The following is a 17,743-nucleotide window of genomic DNA, read 5'->3' on the forward strand; positions in this document are numbered from 1 at the left end:
CTTACAGGTTTGTAATAACGTTCAAAATGCAGGACTGGAAATTAAAACACGAAAAATACCACACCCATTGGAATAAATAGGACTTGTGTTTTGTGTAAGCAACATTGCAGAGCTGGAGAAAAGCTGTTCTGATTGCGACAGAATCGGGCCGCGAACACGCTTTCTTTTGCCAACTCCACTCCATCCATGCAATTTCATCATGTGTTTGTTTTTTGTTTAATTGTTGACTGAGGAGGTTTGTCAACTAACTAAAATTGCTACTATTTATTTTGCTTGATTCGGTACCGTTGGTTTAGTAAGTGTCACAATGGTGATTGCGATCGGATTAGAAGGTAGTGCAAACAAGTTGGGGATTGGTATTATCAAGGATGGCCAAGTTTTATCAAATCCGCGAGTAACTTACATTACACCTCCAGGAGAAGGTTCGTATTCACACAGGGTTGATTTATATAGAATAAGTATTTAAGTTAGTACGTTATTAATACTTGCCCTTCATGTTTTACTCATTTATTGTTATATCTTTTCAGGGTTTCTTCCGAGTGAAACTGCACGTCACCACCAAGCTGAAATTATTAATTTACTAGAAAAGTCGATAAAGGAAGCTAAGGTATTAGACATAATAATAATTTAGCAATATACTGCTGAAGTAACAATTTGATTGTCATACTTGTTTATTGACAGGTGAGACCTGAGGAGATTGACGTTATATGCTATACAAAAGGCCCGGGGATGGGAGCGCCCTTAGTCTCCGTAGCAGTAGTGGCTCGAACAATTGCTCAGTTGTGGAAAAAACCAATTGTCGGAGTTAATCACTGCATAGGACGTGAGTTGTTGTGATTATTCGTAACATGAAGATTTATTTAACATGGTATTATCCAACTTTAAAGAAAAAACTTGCGAGTTCATAATAACAATTTCTTCATTTGTGTAGTGGTAAATTCGGGGGGATAATTGCGTCACAGCACGTACTTGTTTATTATGTTGAGAGTGCAACAATTGTCTAAAAACTCACATGAATATCGTTTCCAAAAAGTTAACTTGCGATTTTCTAGATGCTCTCCTCCTTAACTCGCTCTCCTTCGCCAATCTCGTAATCTCTTCAGCATTCTTCTTCCCCAGATGCATGATAAGTGAGCAGAGTGGTCCTTGTTGTTTGATAAGCGTATACGGATCACCATAGTCTACAACACGACCTGACTCGATAACCATGATCTTGTTACAGTACATGACTATAATAATACAGAGCAGAAAAGCATGTGGATTAAATAATGTCCCAAAATATTACTTGTTTAGACGATATCTTATGAATTACGGGATTGTAGACGATGCGCTATTGTCAAAACTGTGCAGTTTGAAAATTTGTCTTTAATTTTCTTTTGAATCAGCTTTTGTGATTGTGGATCCAAGTTATTCATAGCGTGGTCCAAACATAATATCTGATTTTTCTGTAAAAGAACTCTGGCTAAACCTAAAAGTTGAGCTTGTCCAGGGCTCAGTTGCCATCCAGCCTCGTTGAAGTAAGTGTCCAACCCAGCGTCCATTGTTTTAACGGTGTCAAACAGACTCACTTCATCCAAAACGTTCCAAATCTCATGGTCAGGGTAATCTCCGAGCGGGTCAAGGTTCATTCTCAAAGTTCCAGTAAAAACATAAGGAACTTGAGGAATTATTGAGATTTTTCGTCGTAAATCGTGCAGACCAACGTCTTGAATATCGATATCATCAATTAACACTTGCCCTTGGCTAGGTTCAGTAATACGATAGAGTGTATTTATTAGTGTGGTCTTTCCCGATCCTGAATAAAATTTAGATGAAAGTAATTAATGCAATGTTTGTTTCTACACATTCCTCGCCTGCCAAATATGCATAAACTGATCTGACCTGATCGCCCAACAATTCCAATTTTCTCTCCTGCAGGAATGTCCACATTGATGTCAGCTAACAATACTTTATCTCCATGTCCAGTTACTGTTACGTTATTGAAAACTATGCTGCCATGAAGTGGCCAATAAGGGGGTGGCTGATGCTCTCTTTTCTCCCAGTCGTCCTCGGTTGCATCTTGCGAATAGTCCAGGATCCTAAACAGAGCTTCATATTTACACGATTTCCGACAAGTTAAAAAGTTGGTGAAACAAATATTACCTTTCAACGGAAATCATTTCAGTCTCAGAATCCGCCGTGTCAGAGACTACCATTTGCATGAGTATTGAGAGCTCGATTACTTTTCCAATTGCGAGTCCTACTTCTGACGAATTTGCATTTTGAGGTTCTCCAAAAACGTAAATCATTGTGATTGCTGCAACGAGCAAAAGCGCCAACGAGTCCACCACAATGGATAGCCATGTGTTCAAGGAGGTGTACAGGTACCATGCAGAGGTATGATGGTCTTGTAAGTCTTCAAAAATTTTGAGAAATATTCGCTCTTGTTCAAATGAGCGGATGGTTGATAGTCCTTCCAGTGTTTTTGCAGTGTGCGCGTATATTGGACTTCTTGCGTTTGCTTCCAGGCGTTTTAGCGTTGCAGCATTCTTGTGGTAGACATGATACACAATGCAGACCATTACCAGAAATATACCAGATGGGATTGCTGCCCAGTAAAGCGTCCAGCATAAAATGATGATTGTCCCAAGGATTTCAAAAAACACTCCCGTGATTTCATATAAAGTAGTTGGAAGAAGCTCGTCAATGACGAGCATATCTTTCGAAAATCGATTAATGCCATGCCCTGCACAACTGGATTCATAGAATTTTGCCTTTGCATGTAGTAAACTGTTAAGAAGTTGGCAAAATAGAGTGAATGAGGCATTCATGCAAATTTGAAACATTGCAACACTTCGTAAAATGCTGAGTACGACCAGACTTGGTATAAGAATGCAGTAGGTTATAATTTCACGTTCTCTGTCCTCTTTGTCCTTGTCGGGGAGCGTTCCTTGAATAACTTTCTTGGCCCGGTCTTCTTCGTGATGTGTCCATACTTCCAAAACTATTTCTGAAGCACTGTAGAGGACTTGAACTAGGCAGCATAGAATGAACAAATACGCAATGAGATACCAAGTGGAACTTGCTCGCAGATAAGACCAGAAGAGTCTAATTCCAATTTTATCTGTTTCGATGGTTGTATCGGCGTCTTCAATTTCTTTGATTGCAATTGCACTTTTTCCTTTGTGGACGAGTGACATTTGCAGATCTTGATCAGGGTCTCCCATTGGAACATGCTCTCTAACAATCAGCGTATTCGTTAAAATGTCTTGTTCAATGGCTACAAACGAGTTTCTTTTTCCTTTTTCTGGCTGAAATATTTCGTAGTGTTAGAAATGTGATGAGAAATGGGTACAAATCTGTACACATTATAAAATTGCATTTTAAAGTTATCCATGGTTTAGCTAACTTGAATTTCGAGGTGGTCATCATCATCTACTTCTCCCTCCTCCTCCCCTCCTTCAATCTCTTTTGAAAATGTAATTCCAAGATCAAGCAGCTCTTTGTATGTTCCTTTGGCTATCAGTTTTCCTTCCAGAAGAATGGCAATGTCATCCGCAGCCTCAAGAAAGTGGAGTTGATGTGTTACGAGCAGAACCGCCTTGTTTTTTAAAGCCCCCCTAATACACTTTTCCAAAATGTGGCGTTGCAGGCGAACATCAATGCAACTTAGTGGATCGTCCATGAGATAAATGTCACAGTTTGAATATACAGCTCGGGCCAAGCTTATTCGTGCCTTCTGGCCAACGCTAAGAACGGCTCGTACAACTTTAGTTTGATCACCGTCTTCCATGTTGTCAAAGTCCGCTTTCAGCCCACACATTTCCATCACAGAGATGTACCATTCTTGGTTATATTCTCGTCCAAATACAATGTTTTGACGGATAGTACCGGGGAAAAGCCACGGTGATTGAGGAATGTACGCGATTTTTCCTTGGACTGTTATCTTTCCACTGACAATAGGAAGTTCTCCTAAAATTGCAGCAAGACACGATGACTTTCCTGAACCCGTCGGCCCCACAATTGCAAGCATTTTCCCCTCAGTTATATCGAGATTAATGTTGTTCAATGTCATGCTGTCTTGGTCGTAATGCCATTTGCACTGGACTTGCTCCATGTAAATTCCATTAAGGGGTGTGTCCACCGTCACGTTCGCGGGGTCAATGCTGTAGGCGTCGTACAACTCGGGGTTCTCGTATTTCTCTTCTAAAAGCAGGAATTCTGTCATTCGTTTCGCCGTTACCGAGACTTCTGCAAAATCAACAGCTCCGCGCGTGAAGAGGTGTGCCAAGTTGATTCGGACGTGCTCATACAATAAAAGAGTAATGAAAACTCTGCGGGCATCCAATGGTGTCTCATCCATGTAAATGTACAGTAGTATAGTTAGGAAGCCCGTCATTTTCGTGAGAATGAGAGAAAAGGAGGCGTTCAGAATTCGAAGAATCATTGTAGTTTTCACATACTTGAGTTCAACGCGACGACTTTCCTTGGCTCTCGCAAAGAAGGCATTTTCCCAAGCGTATAATTTAATGTTATAAAAGGCGTCCAAAATTTCCGTGATGATTCTCAGTCTTTTGTTTGTGGCTGCAATTTTGTTTTTTCGTACCCGCACCACATATATTCCCATGATGTACTGGAAAAATACGAATATTCCGAGCAGGCCCAAGCCACTGAGTGAGGGGAATCCAAATTCATAATGGTAGTAGAGCAGATAAATGACCACGCCAAGTTGAATTGGGGCAATCCATAGGTAGTTGAGGTGAAGATCTTGCATGTCGAGTCGATACACATCAGTTGAAAGCATGGTGATGAGTTGTCCCACACTGAAACTTCGCATAGTTGCTTGACTAAAAGTAAGCAGTGAAATACAATTTTAAATCAATATCCGTGATGACACCATTAATGTCTACTCTGTTATATGTACGTATTTATAACCAGAACTGCAGTACTAGTACCTATTTGTACATACCTCAGACGCAAGGTCTTTCGATAGATGAGAGACGACATTCCGAGTCGCATGTGTGTACAAATATGGTGTGTATTAAACATTGACCAGTGGAACGATAGAAAAAAGCAAAAGGAACCCAGAATTACTCCACCTAGTCAATATTCAAATTGTAAAATTTTTCATTCATTTCGAACAACCTTTTGGAGTTTTACTTGTTTTATTGGTGTTACCTGCTGCAAGATACGCCATGGATTTGCTATGACTCTTGTGACCGCTTGTGGTAAAGTATTCGATAATGACTCCCAATGATATTACTTGGATAACTCGGTATACGCATTCCTCCAGCATTGAAAAAAATCCATAGAACAAAAACCTTTTGGCATAAGTGACAAACAGGACCCATCGGAAACTTGGTTTCGTGTTTCGCTCGACACATTTTGTCAAGTGTTGGACCCAATTTTGTTCTAATAAGTTTCCATGAATAGCTGCATGGTCCCCCTGCAGGACCGGGTAGATATCCTCTTCTCGCAATTCACGTTTCAGTCCTATGCCAATTATTTTCCTCAGCCACCAAAATAATAAAACAGACGCGCAACTTGCATGTTCGCGTGGAGAAGTTCTCATTTTATAGGCTCAACATTTGTATCGTGAGAGAGTTTAATACAAATTATGGTCTGGTGCAGATAAAGCGTTTCAGTTTCATTCCAGTTAGATTGTTTTTGAAGTATTAATTTTACCGTGTTGTTGTTTGAGGTTGAGGGCTTTTGACTTCAATGATAACCTATGGTTACATGCTCAAATTTGCTGAATTTTCATCAACATTTTGGTTTTCATCTGTTCCTCAAGCGAACATTGTTTATGTTTATTGAATAGTGGACTATTTTGCACTTTTCAATTTTAACAATAATTATTGAAATAATTTATTATTTTCACTTTATTTCAACCAATGTCTTAAATGTATTAAACCAAGGTCCAAGTTGACAATTGGACATGAAAAGTCATGGAAGCATGCACTTTTCCCGATGAAATCTAGTTGTTTAATTTCATATGGATTATGGTTTTGTGTTAATGGGTATAATTTCATTAATATGTACGTGTGTTTAGTTTGAATAAAATATAAAATTTAGTGATCTTGTATTAATTTGTATTAATGCTATGTAGTTAGCTGTGTTTTTCATGCTTCGTTAATTGTTACATTGCTGTGTATCTGCATATGTTGTTTCATTTCAGATATCGAAATGGGACGTCATATAACAGGTGCTAAGGACCCCACAGTTTTATACGTCAGTGGAGGCAATACACAAATCATTGCATATTCTCAAAAACGGTATCGGATTTTTGGGGAGACGATTGATATAGCGGTTGGAAATTGTTTAGATCGGTTTGCAAGAATTTTAAAGCTATCAAACGACCCTAGCCCTGGCTATAATATTGAGCAGTTGGCCAAGAGGTGTGTTACATTATCATTACGAGCCGATTGATATTTATGAGCATTTAACGAATACTTTTCACTTTTAGGGGAAAAAAATTACTAGCTCTACCATATGTCGTTAAAGGCATGGACGTTTCATTTTCCGGATTATTGTCATTCATTGAGGAGAAGGCAGAAACTTTGAAAAGAGAATACACTCCTGAAGACTTATGTTTCAGCCTCCAAGAAGCTGTATTTGCAATGCTTGTCGAAACAACGGGTAAGAATTTTCTTAAGCAAACTTTATTGATGAATCATAATGCATGCTTAATTACAGATCCTGTTGTGCTAAATATTTTTTTAGAACGAGCTATGGCACATACTGGGTCGCAGGAAGTTTTAATCGTTGGGGGAGTTGGCTGCAACGAAAGACTTCAAGAAATGATGAACCGAATGTGCGAAGAGAGGCAGGCAAAACTATTTGCAACTGACGAACGATTTTGCATAGACAACGGCGCCATGATTGCTCAAGCTGGAAGTGAAATGTACAGTGCAGGAATGGTTACTTCCCCATGGGAAGAAACATTTTGTACTCAAAGGTGAAACTTAGATTCTTTATGACAAAATGAATACATTAATTTTGCAAATAATATTTAATACTTTAATATTCATTTGTAATAGGTATCGAACTGACGAAGTTGAAGTGGTTTGGAGAAATGACTGAAGAAATAAGCTTGAGTTCTGTATTGACACATTTAATAAGAGTTATTTTATATTTTTGGTCCCCTCAAGTTGTATTTATTACATGTTGAACATTGTAACTTGAGGGGAGTATACAAGTTTTCAATAAATTACGTGGGCAGTACGTTGTGAGCAAATGCATATATTTATGATTATATGTGGTTGAAATATGTCGGGTAGTATTGATTCCTTTCATATAATGCCATGTCGTGAACAACAAACCGTTGTCATGAAATGCTCAACGCCACCTGAATATGCCATCATCATATTTGTACTGCATTTGTAGTCGCCTTACCCGAGTCAAAGCAATCGATAATTTGTTCAGTTCACAGAAAGTATATTTTACCGATTTGGCCGCTCATTTAATTTTACTTTACCTATACTTCTTTTTTATCAGTTTGGATAATGTCATTGTTTACCTTCAAAGAGCTCTGGGCTGTAGAATGTGGTGATGGGCATAACGAGTTTACTTCCGGGTCGCTAGTATGGTCAAATTTCGACAATTCACCTGATGGATCCGTTAAATTTGCGTTAGGAAGTTTGACTGGGATCCTTCGAATTATCGGCCACACGTCATACGAAGATATTCATGATACCACCGTGTCTATATTAGCTGAGGTGAATCTTGGATATCCCATTTTGCAGATTGAATCGGATGTGTTTATTGGGTAATTGATCATCGCTTCTTATATTTCACATTTCTCCAAAACTTGTACTAAATAATGGGTCTGGATGTTCAATTAATTATTATTCTATTGCATACATTTATCTGTGAAGCGGATCTGATGACATCAATTTGGCTATACTCCACCCATTCAAACTGGCCGTTTATGGGGTTTCCAAGCTTGCCGGACAAGTAGAGCATGGGTCACAATATAAAGTGACTCTTCTGTATGAACATATACTCAAACGACACGCTTTTAAGTATGAATTTACTAAATAATGCTAAACTAGTCCGTCCGAAGGGCCACAGTTTTAATTTTGTTTCTTAATTATGAAGTATGTGTTGTGGACCTTTTGGACACGGTACATCATTCGCAAAAACCAATAAAGATCGTCCGAGTAAGAGCAAGCGTAGGTTCATTTGTGTTCAGTCTTTGGATGGAACCCTTTCGTTTTTTGAGCAGGAATTATTCACGGTATTTATAAAAATTTATAATTATGGAGCATCTGTATCTATTAAAAATTAATATGTATGTATGTCAGAACAAACTAGCACAAGTTAATGCACATAAGTATGCACAAGAAATTGGTATTTATGCAAAGTACATGCATACTTTTTTAAATTTGGAAATGTTCATTACACAAATTAATGTTTATTAAATTTCAATATTCTTGATTAGTTCTGCCGATATCTTCCGGGATTCCTCCTACCGGGCCCCCTTGCGTATGTCCCTGCTTGGGACTCTTTTATTACAGGTATTGCTTACTCGCGTGTCATACATATTTCTTAATATTTTTTTCATTTTCTCCATGTTTATAATAATTATGTCTCTAAAAATACGTCTCATCTACACAAGTATGCGTAGTATAACTTATTGTTTACTTAATTTAACAAGCCTCATGGAACGTTGTGTGCTTCAAATATACAAGTCTCGCAATGTCTAAAGACGATCAGCAACAATCGCAGGATACGAGTGTTGGGAAACGTCTGACCCCAGACTGGTCATTTTGCATCGGAGAAGAGTGTATTGGTGATATCAAGGTTTTGTCCACGGATGACCCTGCCACGAGTTGTGTCGTTGTTTGTTCTTTTCGTAACATAATGTGTTTTGGAGATGGCGGAATTCTTATTTGGACCAAGAGACTCGACTTTCAAATTAGCTATTTCCATTCGTTTTTAGGTAAATCAGTTTATTGTAAATTTTATCACTGATGAATCATGAATGAACTATTTCTTATAGTGCCAATATCACCTAATGAGCATGAGTGCATTACCATTGCTGGTTCCAGTAACGAGCCCTATAATTGTTACGTGTACAGTGGAACAATGCTGAGATGGGCAGCACGACTTCCCTTCGCCCCGATTCATATAGACAGAGTTTTCAATTACAAGGTAATTGCAGTCAGTATACCATTTTTTCAATCACTGCAAGATATTGAATGAATATATTGAATAAATGTACTTATTTACCTAACTGGATTATGTATTTATAGAATATAAATGGTGCAATATTAGCAATGAGTGAAAGAGGCACTGTGGTAATTAATCCTGCATTGTACACTTTCACCTCATAATAACGATTTCATAATAATTTAATGTAATCAATTAAATTAAGATCCTCGGATTTATTGGAACTGTTCCATCACTGTTTGTGGCCCCTCCAGTTCAGTCAAGGGACTTGGATTACGAAGCTGCAGAAAAAGAATTGAATGACTTGAGGAGAGCAATCACTGCTGCCGGAGATCAGGGTATCCTCTATCAATGTTTTTTTACCCGAATCAATAACATTTGCTAGAATGTTATTACAATACTCGGTATTCTTTATATGACTGATTGTGGGAATGTTATTGCAGAAGTATCCGCAAGCAAGGACAGCACGGTGGAAATCAAACTAGAGTTTGAGGGACAGAAAACAAAATGGATAGAGACAAATGGGCTAGAAGTTATGTCCTTAATTGGGGTTGTAAAACTGATGTGCCATCTTAAGGTTAACGATGTCAGGGTCACATTTAGTACACCCAAACCAATAATTTGTTCACCAGATTCTGTCTTAATTGGGGATATTAGTAAGTTGAAATTTTACATATAACTGTTGCAAATCTTTTTTCTAGTCCAATCTTTTTTTAACACGGGAATGGCTTTTAGTTGGGAGACATTCATACCCAGTCGAATTTTACGTGGAAAACGAAATTGTTCCCTCCGATCTGCAGTGCGACGTGTTTGTTTTTTACATCAGCGACAATGGATCACCACATTTTGTACAGAAATGTGGAATTCGCATTCCCCTTTTCATAGTTGCAAAACCTCATCACAAGTTGGAAAAGGATGGAAATGTGAAAATTACATTTTCAGTGAATAAGCCAGTTGTTAACTTGCTGTCCTTGTATAATGGTATGCAGACTATTATTAAATTTAGCATATTATTATTTTTCGTTAATTATTATACATGCATACCTATATGCTCGTACTTATGACAGTACTTGAGTTGATTATCAATTGCTAATATGCTTTCAGACTTTAATTGGAGTATCGACGGGGCTGCTCCTGGAATAAGTTTCATGTTTCAATGTGGGGAAATTGCTTCCTTGCTGTCATCAACAAAAAATGCATCGTCCGAAACCTCTAAATACAGAATTCAAGCCCACACCTTGGCCATAATCTACGTCATATTTCGAGACTTTATCGACAGGCTTAATAGAAAATTGGGAAGAGACAAGACTGAGTTGGTAATTGAGCCGTTGGGTCTGGACGAAGAAATGTCTTTGCTAACTGATTATTTCCAAGAAATTGATGCCCATGCTGTTCAACGCCAGAGAGACGCTCAAATTCAAGTAAAACTATATATACGTATATCTCATACACATATCCGTATTCAGTCGATGGCAGATAATTATTTTTTATTTATCACTCCTCTCTCACGCACATCTAAATTTGACTGTTTCTTTATAGGATGAAATTTCAAATCGGGCTGCGCAACTTCGTGCAATTCAAAGACGGTACGGAACATTTGTTAGCTCGCTTAAGCGAGACGAATCTGAATTTAGATGTAAATTCATCCAATATATTTATTTTTGACATTTATGTAGATATGATGAATTATTTTGGTATTTATTATTCTAAATTGACTAAAACAAAGCATATCTATTAAATTCATTAGATTGCTCATCAGATTCCGGGACAAGAACCCACTTCCCCTGACTCAACTTGAAATCTTGTTTGAAGGTTCTTTAGATCAAGTTGGAGACTGTCTAAACTTTATTGAAGGCAATGATGTGGTAAAAATAATTCAATTTCGTAAACAAAAATGTCTAAAAACTTGTTGAGGTATAATGAAAAACATTTCCACCAGGAGATGCAAAAAACAGAAACAAAATTGAGTGGGGCGACGAAGCTGTTGATAGAATTAATAAAGTTAAAGCATAAAAATGCAGACAGCGTCTCTTTGTTGCTCAACGGTTTAAGTCCTGATGTCTGGAACTTTTCCGATGAATATGGATGGGAAGAAAGTGTTTACACAAGTTTGACTTTCATCAAGAGCGGAGTAGTTGTTAATCAGTCATTGGCTAATCTGGATTTATCCAAATTGAAACGAGTCATCAAATCTTCGGTGGAAAAAGCATGGAAAGAAGCATTTTCAAAACAACTATCGCTACCTGAGGTGTTATCAAAGCCTTCTGTAGTTGAGCCCGAAAAGTTGGTTGGAAATGAAATTCAGGAAAGGATGACTTCAGCTAGAGCAAGGACGTCTAGGAAAAGAGGGCAAAGCATGTTAGCCTCGATACCTGAACCCCATGAACCCGGTGAAAATGAATACAAATTTTATGTGGGACTGGAATGAATTTTTATGCTTTAAAAGTATCTGACTAATTTATTTCTCTTGTTTTTGTAGAGGATAATAATATCTCAGAACTAGAGAAAATTATTGAGACGGCAGAAGTTCACACAGAAAATACCATCTCAAATTTGCATAATCTTGATCATAATGAAACGGAGGACACAACCGGACAGTTTTTACAAAATAATAATTACGACGAGGAAACTACTTTAAAGCAAATTGATCACTTCCTTACAGAAAACATTGAAAGTTCTACAAAGAAAGAAATGCAAGAAAGTATTGATAATTTTTGGTAACTACTTTGTTTGAGGTGGAACCATCAACACATTTTCCCCTGCCCTCTGACTCCGTGTATTTTCCTTAAAAATAAATAATACTTTATTGAGTTACTTTCAATGAGTTTATTCCTAAGTGTATCATGCATCACGCATAATAAAATTTCACCTTCATAGTTGCAGATAAATCAACGCCTTGCTTCATCCCCGTTTGTTTGTCCTTGTTGAGCAGTGTGGTTTTTAAAAATTCTTGTGTGGACGGTTGTGTTTGGCTTGCTTTGGCCTTTTCGCTCCTGGTCCGTTCCTATAAAATATTTAGCATCAAAGTCGTCAAATACTTAGTTACTGATAATTTAGTGAAACCGAAATTCCGTGCATGTTGATGACCCACGTTGAAAATAGGACTGTCGGTAGTGTTGTCGGAAGTAACGTTGACATTAGTTGAGGTTGGGGTTTTAAGGTTCCTCTTACTGGCGGAGATGGCTTTTGGCGTATCTTGACTTGTTCCTGCAATAAGACTTATTGTAATCGTCATAATTTAAATGCAGTATCACATCATTTTTGTTATACAACAAATCTAACTAATTACTTAAGAATAAAGGCGTTCAATTTGGACGTGGGAAACAAAGAAACATTCGTATGATACGTATAAGTATACGCAGATAAATATAAATCAATAACTGATTGATTGTGCATGTACCTTGAACATTACGCGATTTGAGAAATTCGACTTCGGATCGAAGACCTTTCATCTCCTCTTGAAGTTCGTTCACTACACTTTGCAGATCTTCCAGTTTAAGATTCTTTTTTGGGGGCATGATATTTGCAAGTCAGACCGAAAATGGTGTGATTTTGTAGTAGTAAAGAACTGTCAAGTATTATAAAGTATGGATTTTGAATGTCTTGCTCTGATTGTTTATATGTAGTGTTTTTCTGAATTATTACGTATGTAATTTATTGGTAGCTCCGAAAGTATTTGGAAACATTTATTTATTACTTAAATAAGCTTTTCACATTGATTTATTACTAGATTATCTACAAAAATTTCAGAGTTTAGTTAGACTAAATTCACAGAAACTAACCCAAGCAACGATGTATTTGTTTGCATTTAACGTTGTATTCGCATTGGAATTCTTCATATCTATTTATGTAGATACATACATAGTTCGTTCACATTGATAATAATGAAACACACTGAACTGCAATATTCGATAAGACCTTGTGTGTATGAGACTATGAATTACAACTAGTTTTATACTAGTCGTATCGTCATACATATGTGAGTACACATCGGTATTAGTTAATTATCATGTACTGCAGGTATAAATATGTAAAAATTATTTCAAAATACACAACTACAGTGTACCGATATATGTATATGTGTATGTGCATATGCACATCAGAAGCGCACAATCATGAGCTTGTTACCTAAATATGCAAACTTGACAAGCCATATTAACATCATACCCACTGAAAACACATTTGCAATTCAACTTTGAAATGAAGAACAATTTGTCCAATACCCTTAACGAGGTCGCAATATAGGGAACGATGATATTTTACTATTCATTTCAAAGTTGTAAAATGAAATGGTTTTATTTTGAAGAAAAATTAAACAAACTCGCCATTGTGAAGAGTGAGACGGAATAGAGCATCGCCATCCCATCAATTATCTTAATCTTGACAGAAAGTCTATAAATATCAGTGATGCTAATTAAAGTCAATCAAATGCATAAAAGAAGTATGTGCCCCATGATGTTTCCACAGCTTGAGAGTTAATTCGCTTAAAATTATTCAAAGGAAATTAAACCAACATAATGGTTCTCCCTACTAAATTCTACCCAAGTTTTTGCTCTTATTGCTCGGGAAAAGAAGAAAGGTTCGAAATTTTCCGAGAATATAAACCATGGATCAATGCCAAGTCAGCCAATGCATTTCACCGCGTAAACACCCAGCTGCAATAAAATCGGCACATGTTGAAAGTATAATATTTTTACATCATTTGGCTAGTACACAGACAAATGAAATATGAAAATCGAAGTTCATCGACGCATCAAGATCCCAGAGGGGTGGTCAACTTGCGAAGAAATTGAGAAAGTCGTGGTTCCGGGTGACATTGTTGAAATAAAGTTTGGTAAGAATACTTCTCACTTTGTGCTCAACATTCGAAAAGGATGGTGTGTCCACGTGAGGCCTCTCGACTCTGAGGGAGAAAACAACGGCGTGGACATGATGGTTGTCAAAGATGCGTCCGATTTGGCACAAGAAGCTGGGCTTCGACCATGCAGAATAAACAATTTTGAAGAATTCTCAATGTCCAAGAATTTGAAGCCAAGATCTCTGAAAGACTGCCTCAATCTGGCAAGGGCGAATCTGGCGAATGGTCCCATCACCCTTCCAGCCAGTGATATCACACCCGTTTTCCACAATAATCACTTGGCTCAAGAGTTTTGTCTGTATTGGAAATACAAAACCAGCCAATCCTCATCTTCATCTCTATTGCAATTGCTCGTAAGTGACTGATGCTCCAATAATCCTGAAAAGTGGCATCTCTAAACATCTGCACATAATAATATCTATGTACATATGTGCATAGGCGACAAATATAATTTAGAATAATTTGTATTAAATTTTTTTTCCAGACGCATCCAGGCTTTTTGTTCGTTGTCCTTGCAGCAGGAATTGTCGCAGGAGTTTTGGCGTTTTTGTAAAAATAAAAATACGCACGTCCCCTGAAATTGTTCTTACATAATTCTTGTCATTCAAAACTATACCTTTTACAAATTTATTAAAGAATTGATTAACATTATGCTGAATTTGGTTGTTGTACTTGATTTGTCATTTAGAATACATTAGGAATTACTAAAAATATGCTGCATTAAATGTCCATTCTCTTCCCCGTTACTATTACTTGTAAATATTATACGAGTTGAATAGTATTCTACATATTTGCAAATTTGCATTTCTATGAAGCCATTTGTTTGTTTTTTTTACTCATCTTCCAGACGATGCTTGCAGAGAGGTCTGAAAAAGTTAATTTATGTTATTGCATCTTTAAGAAGGTAATTGAGAGTCGATGACAAGATTATGGCTGGAGCCGCCACCATTACTGAGAAAGGGTTAATAAAACAAACCAACACTTAAGGAAACACAGATTTTGTAAAAGTAAAACTTTTCTATTTATTATGCTAACGCCATCATATATCATATGTACCCAACGCTTTGCACATTTGCATTTTGACTTTTAATTTGTCGGTCAAAATTTGCAGATAATTTCAAAATTCTGAAAAAAATCGTTAAAAACAAAAATATTATTAAACTAGTCAATTCTCAGGTAATATTAAATAATTATTCACCTGCCGTCGATTTTGCGCAGTTTTGAAACAAACTCAAATACATATTTCTACAAACAAATCTACTTTTGTTTATTGTTGCTAGCATTCATCTAGTTAACAAACACCAGTTGCATCTTTACTCAAAATACAGAGATGAAAGGTGCCGAGACGTGATTTACTGCGACAACAATCAGGGACCGAAGATTGATAATTATATCGTATCGAAATTGGAGCGCCAGGTAAATAATTAGTGATGAATTTTGTTGCACACGTATCGGAAAGACTATAAATACACATGTTCAAAGATTTCCAAACTCGTTGCCAATTTTACGAAACCATTTAATACTGGAATTTACAAGATACGAGTTGTAAATTACAAGCTGCATACATAACCATGCACGTTTTTTGATGTGCAAGAAGGTGAGAGGGTGAGAAAAGTGGTCCATTTTATAACTGTCTTCAATTTTGATTGATTGTCTTTCATTAGTAAACACTCATGAAAGAGATGAATGTTCAGGTGCAACGCTGTGTGCATAGCAAATTTACAAATCTGTAGGCTAACTGTAGGCTCTCTACAAACTTACAATTAATGGCTCGTTAGCCGATGGCTTACGGAATATTAAGCAATAATTCAAAACTCTTTGAAACTCGATGATGATTTTTCATTTCGCCAGCCATCCAGCAAGTGCTTACATCGTATGTACGTATTCCTTCACGATCTGCTAACATTTAGAGTGAGGGCAAAGGTGCATTTCCAACCAACAACCAAACACCAAAAACACTTATTCGTATTCTCTCTGTCTGTGTGGCTTGATCAATATTCAACAATAATTGCAAACCATTCTGGAATCAAATAATCTCTTGTACACATTTCTTTTATCGTCGTGTAACTTATTCTTCATTATGTGGAGGGATTTTTCGCACCCAACAATCTAAGTTAGCATATATCATAGCATATTTAGTACAAGCATAGCTTAGAAGCCAGACACTTCTTGTAGTATCAACCCGTTGTCGGGGATATAAATACCAAATGGTAGCAGGCTAGTCAGTCACACTAATGCGACACATTTATGTATACAGAATGACGACAGAGGGGCGAGTTGATTTGCAAAATTGAATAAGTTCATTAGGAAATTTAGATGGTTCACTAACTCTATTGTTGGGATGCTGATGGTCGTGGAATTGTAGATGGGACACAGTGTTTCGTGTGTCGTATCGTGTGTTGATCGTAGGAGAAAAGACATCATCAAGAGCGATGTTGTGCAGTATAAGTAACATGCCCAGAGGAAGACAAGAACTCTGCGGGATAATGGCGTCTCAGAGTCCGCTCTTGACAAGCCACGCTACAACAGGTGGGGCTCATCTTGGCCTTGCCTCCTCGATTATTATATTGTTATTAAACTCACTTAATTCCTATATCAATTACACGCTGCAATAAAATTATTCAATACTTTGTGATTTGCATTGTCTTTCAGAATTGAATTTCAGAATACAGTTGGACGATTGTTTAATGGCTCCAAGCAGTTTTGCACAAAGGCAAGGCAGGCAGACATGCTGGGATAATGCTATGTTTGAAATTAGAATAAACGTCAAAATTAAAATGAATGATTAAAGAAACAAAACTACATCATCCAGCCCGTGTATTGATACACACAGCACAGTATGCACTATAGAAGCAGTAATAATATTTACCAAATCATAATTTTACTATAGTTTGTTGAAAAGCATATTGTTGACCTAATGATAAAACCGGACAGCTCTTTTGTCCACCTCCCGGAAATTTTATACACGGGTTGGGTAGGATGCATCCATGTGCCGTTTTATCATTGGGTCGACGATATGTACATCTTTAATAATTGTCCTTTAAAGTACAATTTTTTCTATGTCAAAGATTGTATCTGTTATTTTATCTTGTCAACTAAAACTGTTAAACCGCTTATATCGTATCAATGCAAAATACTGGAACACACATATTTTGAAGCCTGGCTAAAATCTGCGTAGAATATTTCCAGATACATTTAATTTCGGAATCAAAAATACGATTATACTGTCTCCAACTGCACAAACATCAAATCGCATAAATCTACATACATCAATCAAGTTCATCAGTGCATGCATGGCAAATCCGAGTGAAATAATGAGCCATTGGCTAACAAGCAGTAACAAGTAAAGCGTGAGGCTACACCGAAAATGCTAAATAACTGTGTCAAGATAAGTGCCAAGTATAGTGTTAAGTTACAAGTATTTTGATAGCAATTAAAATTAACTGTGCAGTTTAGGCTGTAATTAATTACCTTCTAGATATGCACATTAATTTCAAAGGTGTTTGTTTGTCTCACTCAATTGTTTCAGAGGAATAAATGGCCACACGAACTCCAAACTTAATCAATTTGCGTTGTTGAGGTGCTTATGACTTCATTTACTCTCGGACGACATATTAATTTCCGTGTCGCCAATGCGCCAGACTGCCCAGAGTGTAGCACATAATTTATATTGCATTTTAATTAGTTGTGAGAAACCTCTATAAATTACACGGAGAATAGCACAGCAAGATA

The 17,743-nt window shown here is 37.1% G+C and overlaps 4 protein-coding genes across 11 annotated transcripts; 3 read left to right on the top strand and 1 right to left on the bottom strand.

The window, feature by feature from the left end:
* Positions 1-56: 56 nt before the first annotated feature.
* Positions 57-7,220, top strand: LOC110850386 (probable tRNA N6-adenosine threonylcarbamoyltransferase). 3 transcript variants are annotated; one of them, XM_035849664.1, is made up of 8 exons: positions 57-422; positions 528-607; positions 682-823; positions 6,158-6,220; positions 6,305-6,377; positions 6,446-6,618; positions 6,676-6,937; positions 7,020-7,220. In XM_035849664.1, the coding sequence occupies exons 1-8, from the start codon at positions 308-310 to the stop codon at positions 7,060-7,062; spliced, it is 951 nt and encodes a 316-aa protein (XP_035705557.1). In that variant the 5' UTR covers positions 57-307; the 3' UTR covers positions 7,063-7,220. The 3 variants fall into 3 exon arrangements, with proteins under 3 accessions (XP_035705557.1, XP_021953516.1, XP_021953523.1); XM_022097824.2 differs by having other exon boundaries at positions 6,158-6,377; XM_022097831.2 differs by having other exon boundaries at positions 6,158-6,377; positions 6,703-6,937.
* A 111-nt stretch (positions 7,221-7,331) lies between these two features.
* On the top strand, positions 7,332-11,894 carry LOC110842480 (protein PTHB1-like). 3 transcript variants are annotated; one of them, XM_035849428.1, is made up of 15 exons: positions 7,332-7,747; positions 7,857-8,003; positions 8,080-8,218; positions 8,423-8,498; positions 8,639-8,923; positions 8,984-9,135; positions 9,237-9,281; positions 9,359-9,491; positions 9,597-9,809; positions 9,889-10,134; positions 10,258-10,574; positions 10,693-10,739; positions 10,901-11,018; positions 11,093-11,543; positions 11,633-11,894. In XM_035849428.1, exons 1-15 carry the CDS (start codon positions 7,485-7,487, stop codon positions 11,872-11,874), a joined length of 2,874 nt encoding a protein of 957 aa, XP_035705321.1. In that variant the 5' UTR covers positions 7,332-7,484; the 3' UTR covers positions 11,875-11,894. The 3 variants fall into 3 exon arrangements, 2 of the variants coding, with proteins under 2 accessions (XP_035705321.1, XP_035705356.1); XR_004834342.1 differs by lacking the exon at positions 11,633-11,894 and having other exon boundaries at positions 10,693-10,789; positions 11,093-11,232; XM_035849463.1 differs by lacking the exons at positions 11,093-11,543; positions 11,633-11,894 and having other exon boundaries at positions 10,693-10,789; positions 10,901-11,071.
* On the bottom strand, positions 11,579-12,980 carry LOC110861080. 3 transcript variants are annotated; one of them, XM_022110195.2, is made up of 4 exons: positions 12,554-12,965; positions 12,245-12,360; positions 12,023-12,157; positions 11,579-11,937 (listed from the first exon to the last, which is right to left on the bottom strand). In XM_022110195.2, exons 1-4 carry the CDS (start codon positions 12,669-12,671, stop codon positions 11,875-11,877), a joined length of 432 nt encoding a protein of 143 aa, XP_021965887.1. In that variant the 5' UTR covers positions 12,672-12,965; the 3' UTR covers positions 11,579-11,874. The 3 variants fall into 3 exon arrangements, with proteins under 3 accessions (XP_021965887.1, XP_021965901.1, XP_021965895.1); XM_022110209.2 differs by having other exon boundaries at positions 11,865-11,937; positions 12,217-12,360; positions 12,554-12,974; XM_022110203.2 differs by lacking the exon at positions 11,579-11,937 and having other exon boundaries at positions 12,022-12,157; positions 12,217-12,360; positions 12,554-12,980.
* Positions 12,981-13,182: 202 nt separating this feature from the next.
* LOC110841807 lies at positions 13,183-14,669 on the top strand. Of its 2 annotated transcripts, XM_035849862.1 has the most exons (3): positions 13,183-13,732; positions 13,864-14,364; positions 14,496-14,669. In XM_035849862.1, exons 2-3 carry the CDS (start codon positions 13,882-13,884, stop codon positions 14,562-14,564), a joined length of 552 nt encoding a protein of 183 aa, XP_035705755.1. In that variant the 5' UTR covers positions 13,183-13,732; positions 13,864-13,881; the 3' UTR covers positions 14,565-14,669. The 2 variants fall into 2 exon arrangements, with proteins under 2 accessions (XP_035705755.1, XP_021943195.1); XM_022087503.2 differs by lacking the exon at positions 13,183-13,732 and having other exon boundaries at positions 13,759-14,364.
* Positions 14,670-17,743: the final 3,074 nt, after the last annotated feature.

This window comes from Folsomia candida, unplaced genomic scaffold (assembly GCF_002217175.1).
Source record: "Folsomia candida strain VU population unplaced genomic scaffold, ASM221717v1 Fcan01_Sc001, whole genome shotgun sequence".
Lineage (NCBI taxonomy): Eukaryota > Metazoa > Arthropoda > Collembola > Entomobryomorpha > Isotomidae > Folsomia > Folsomia candida.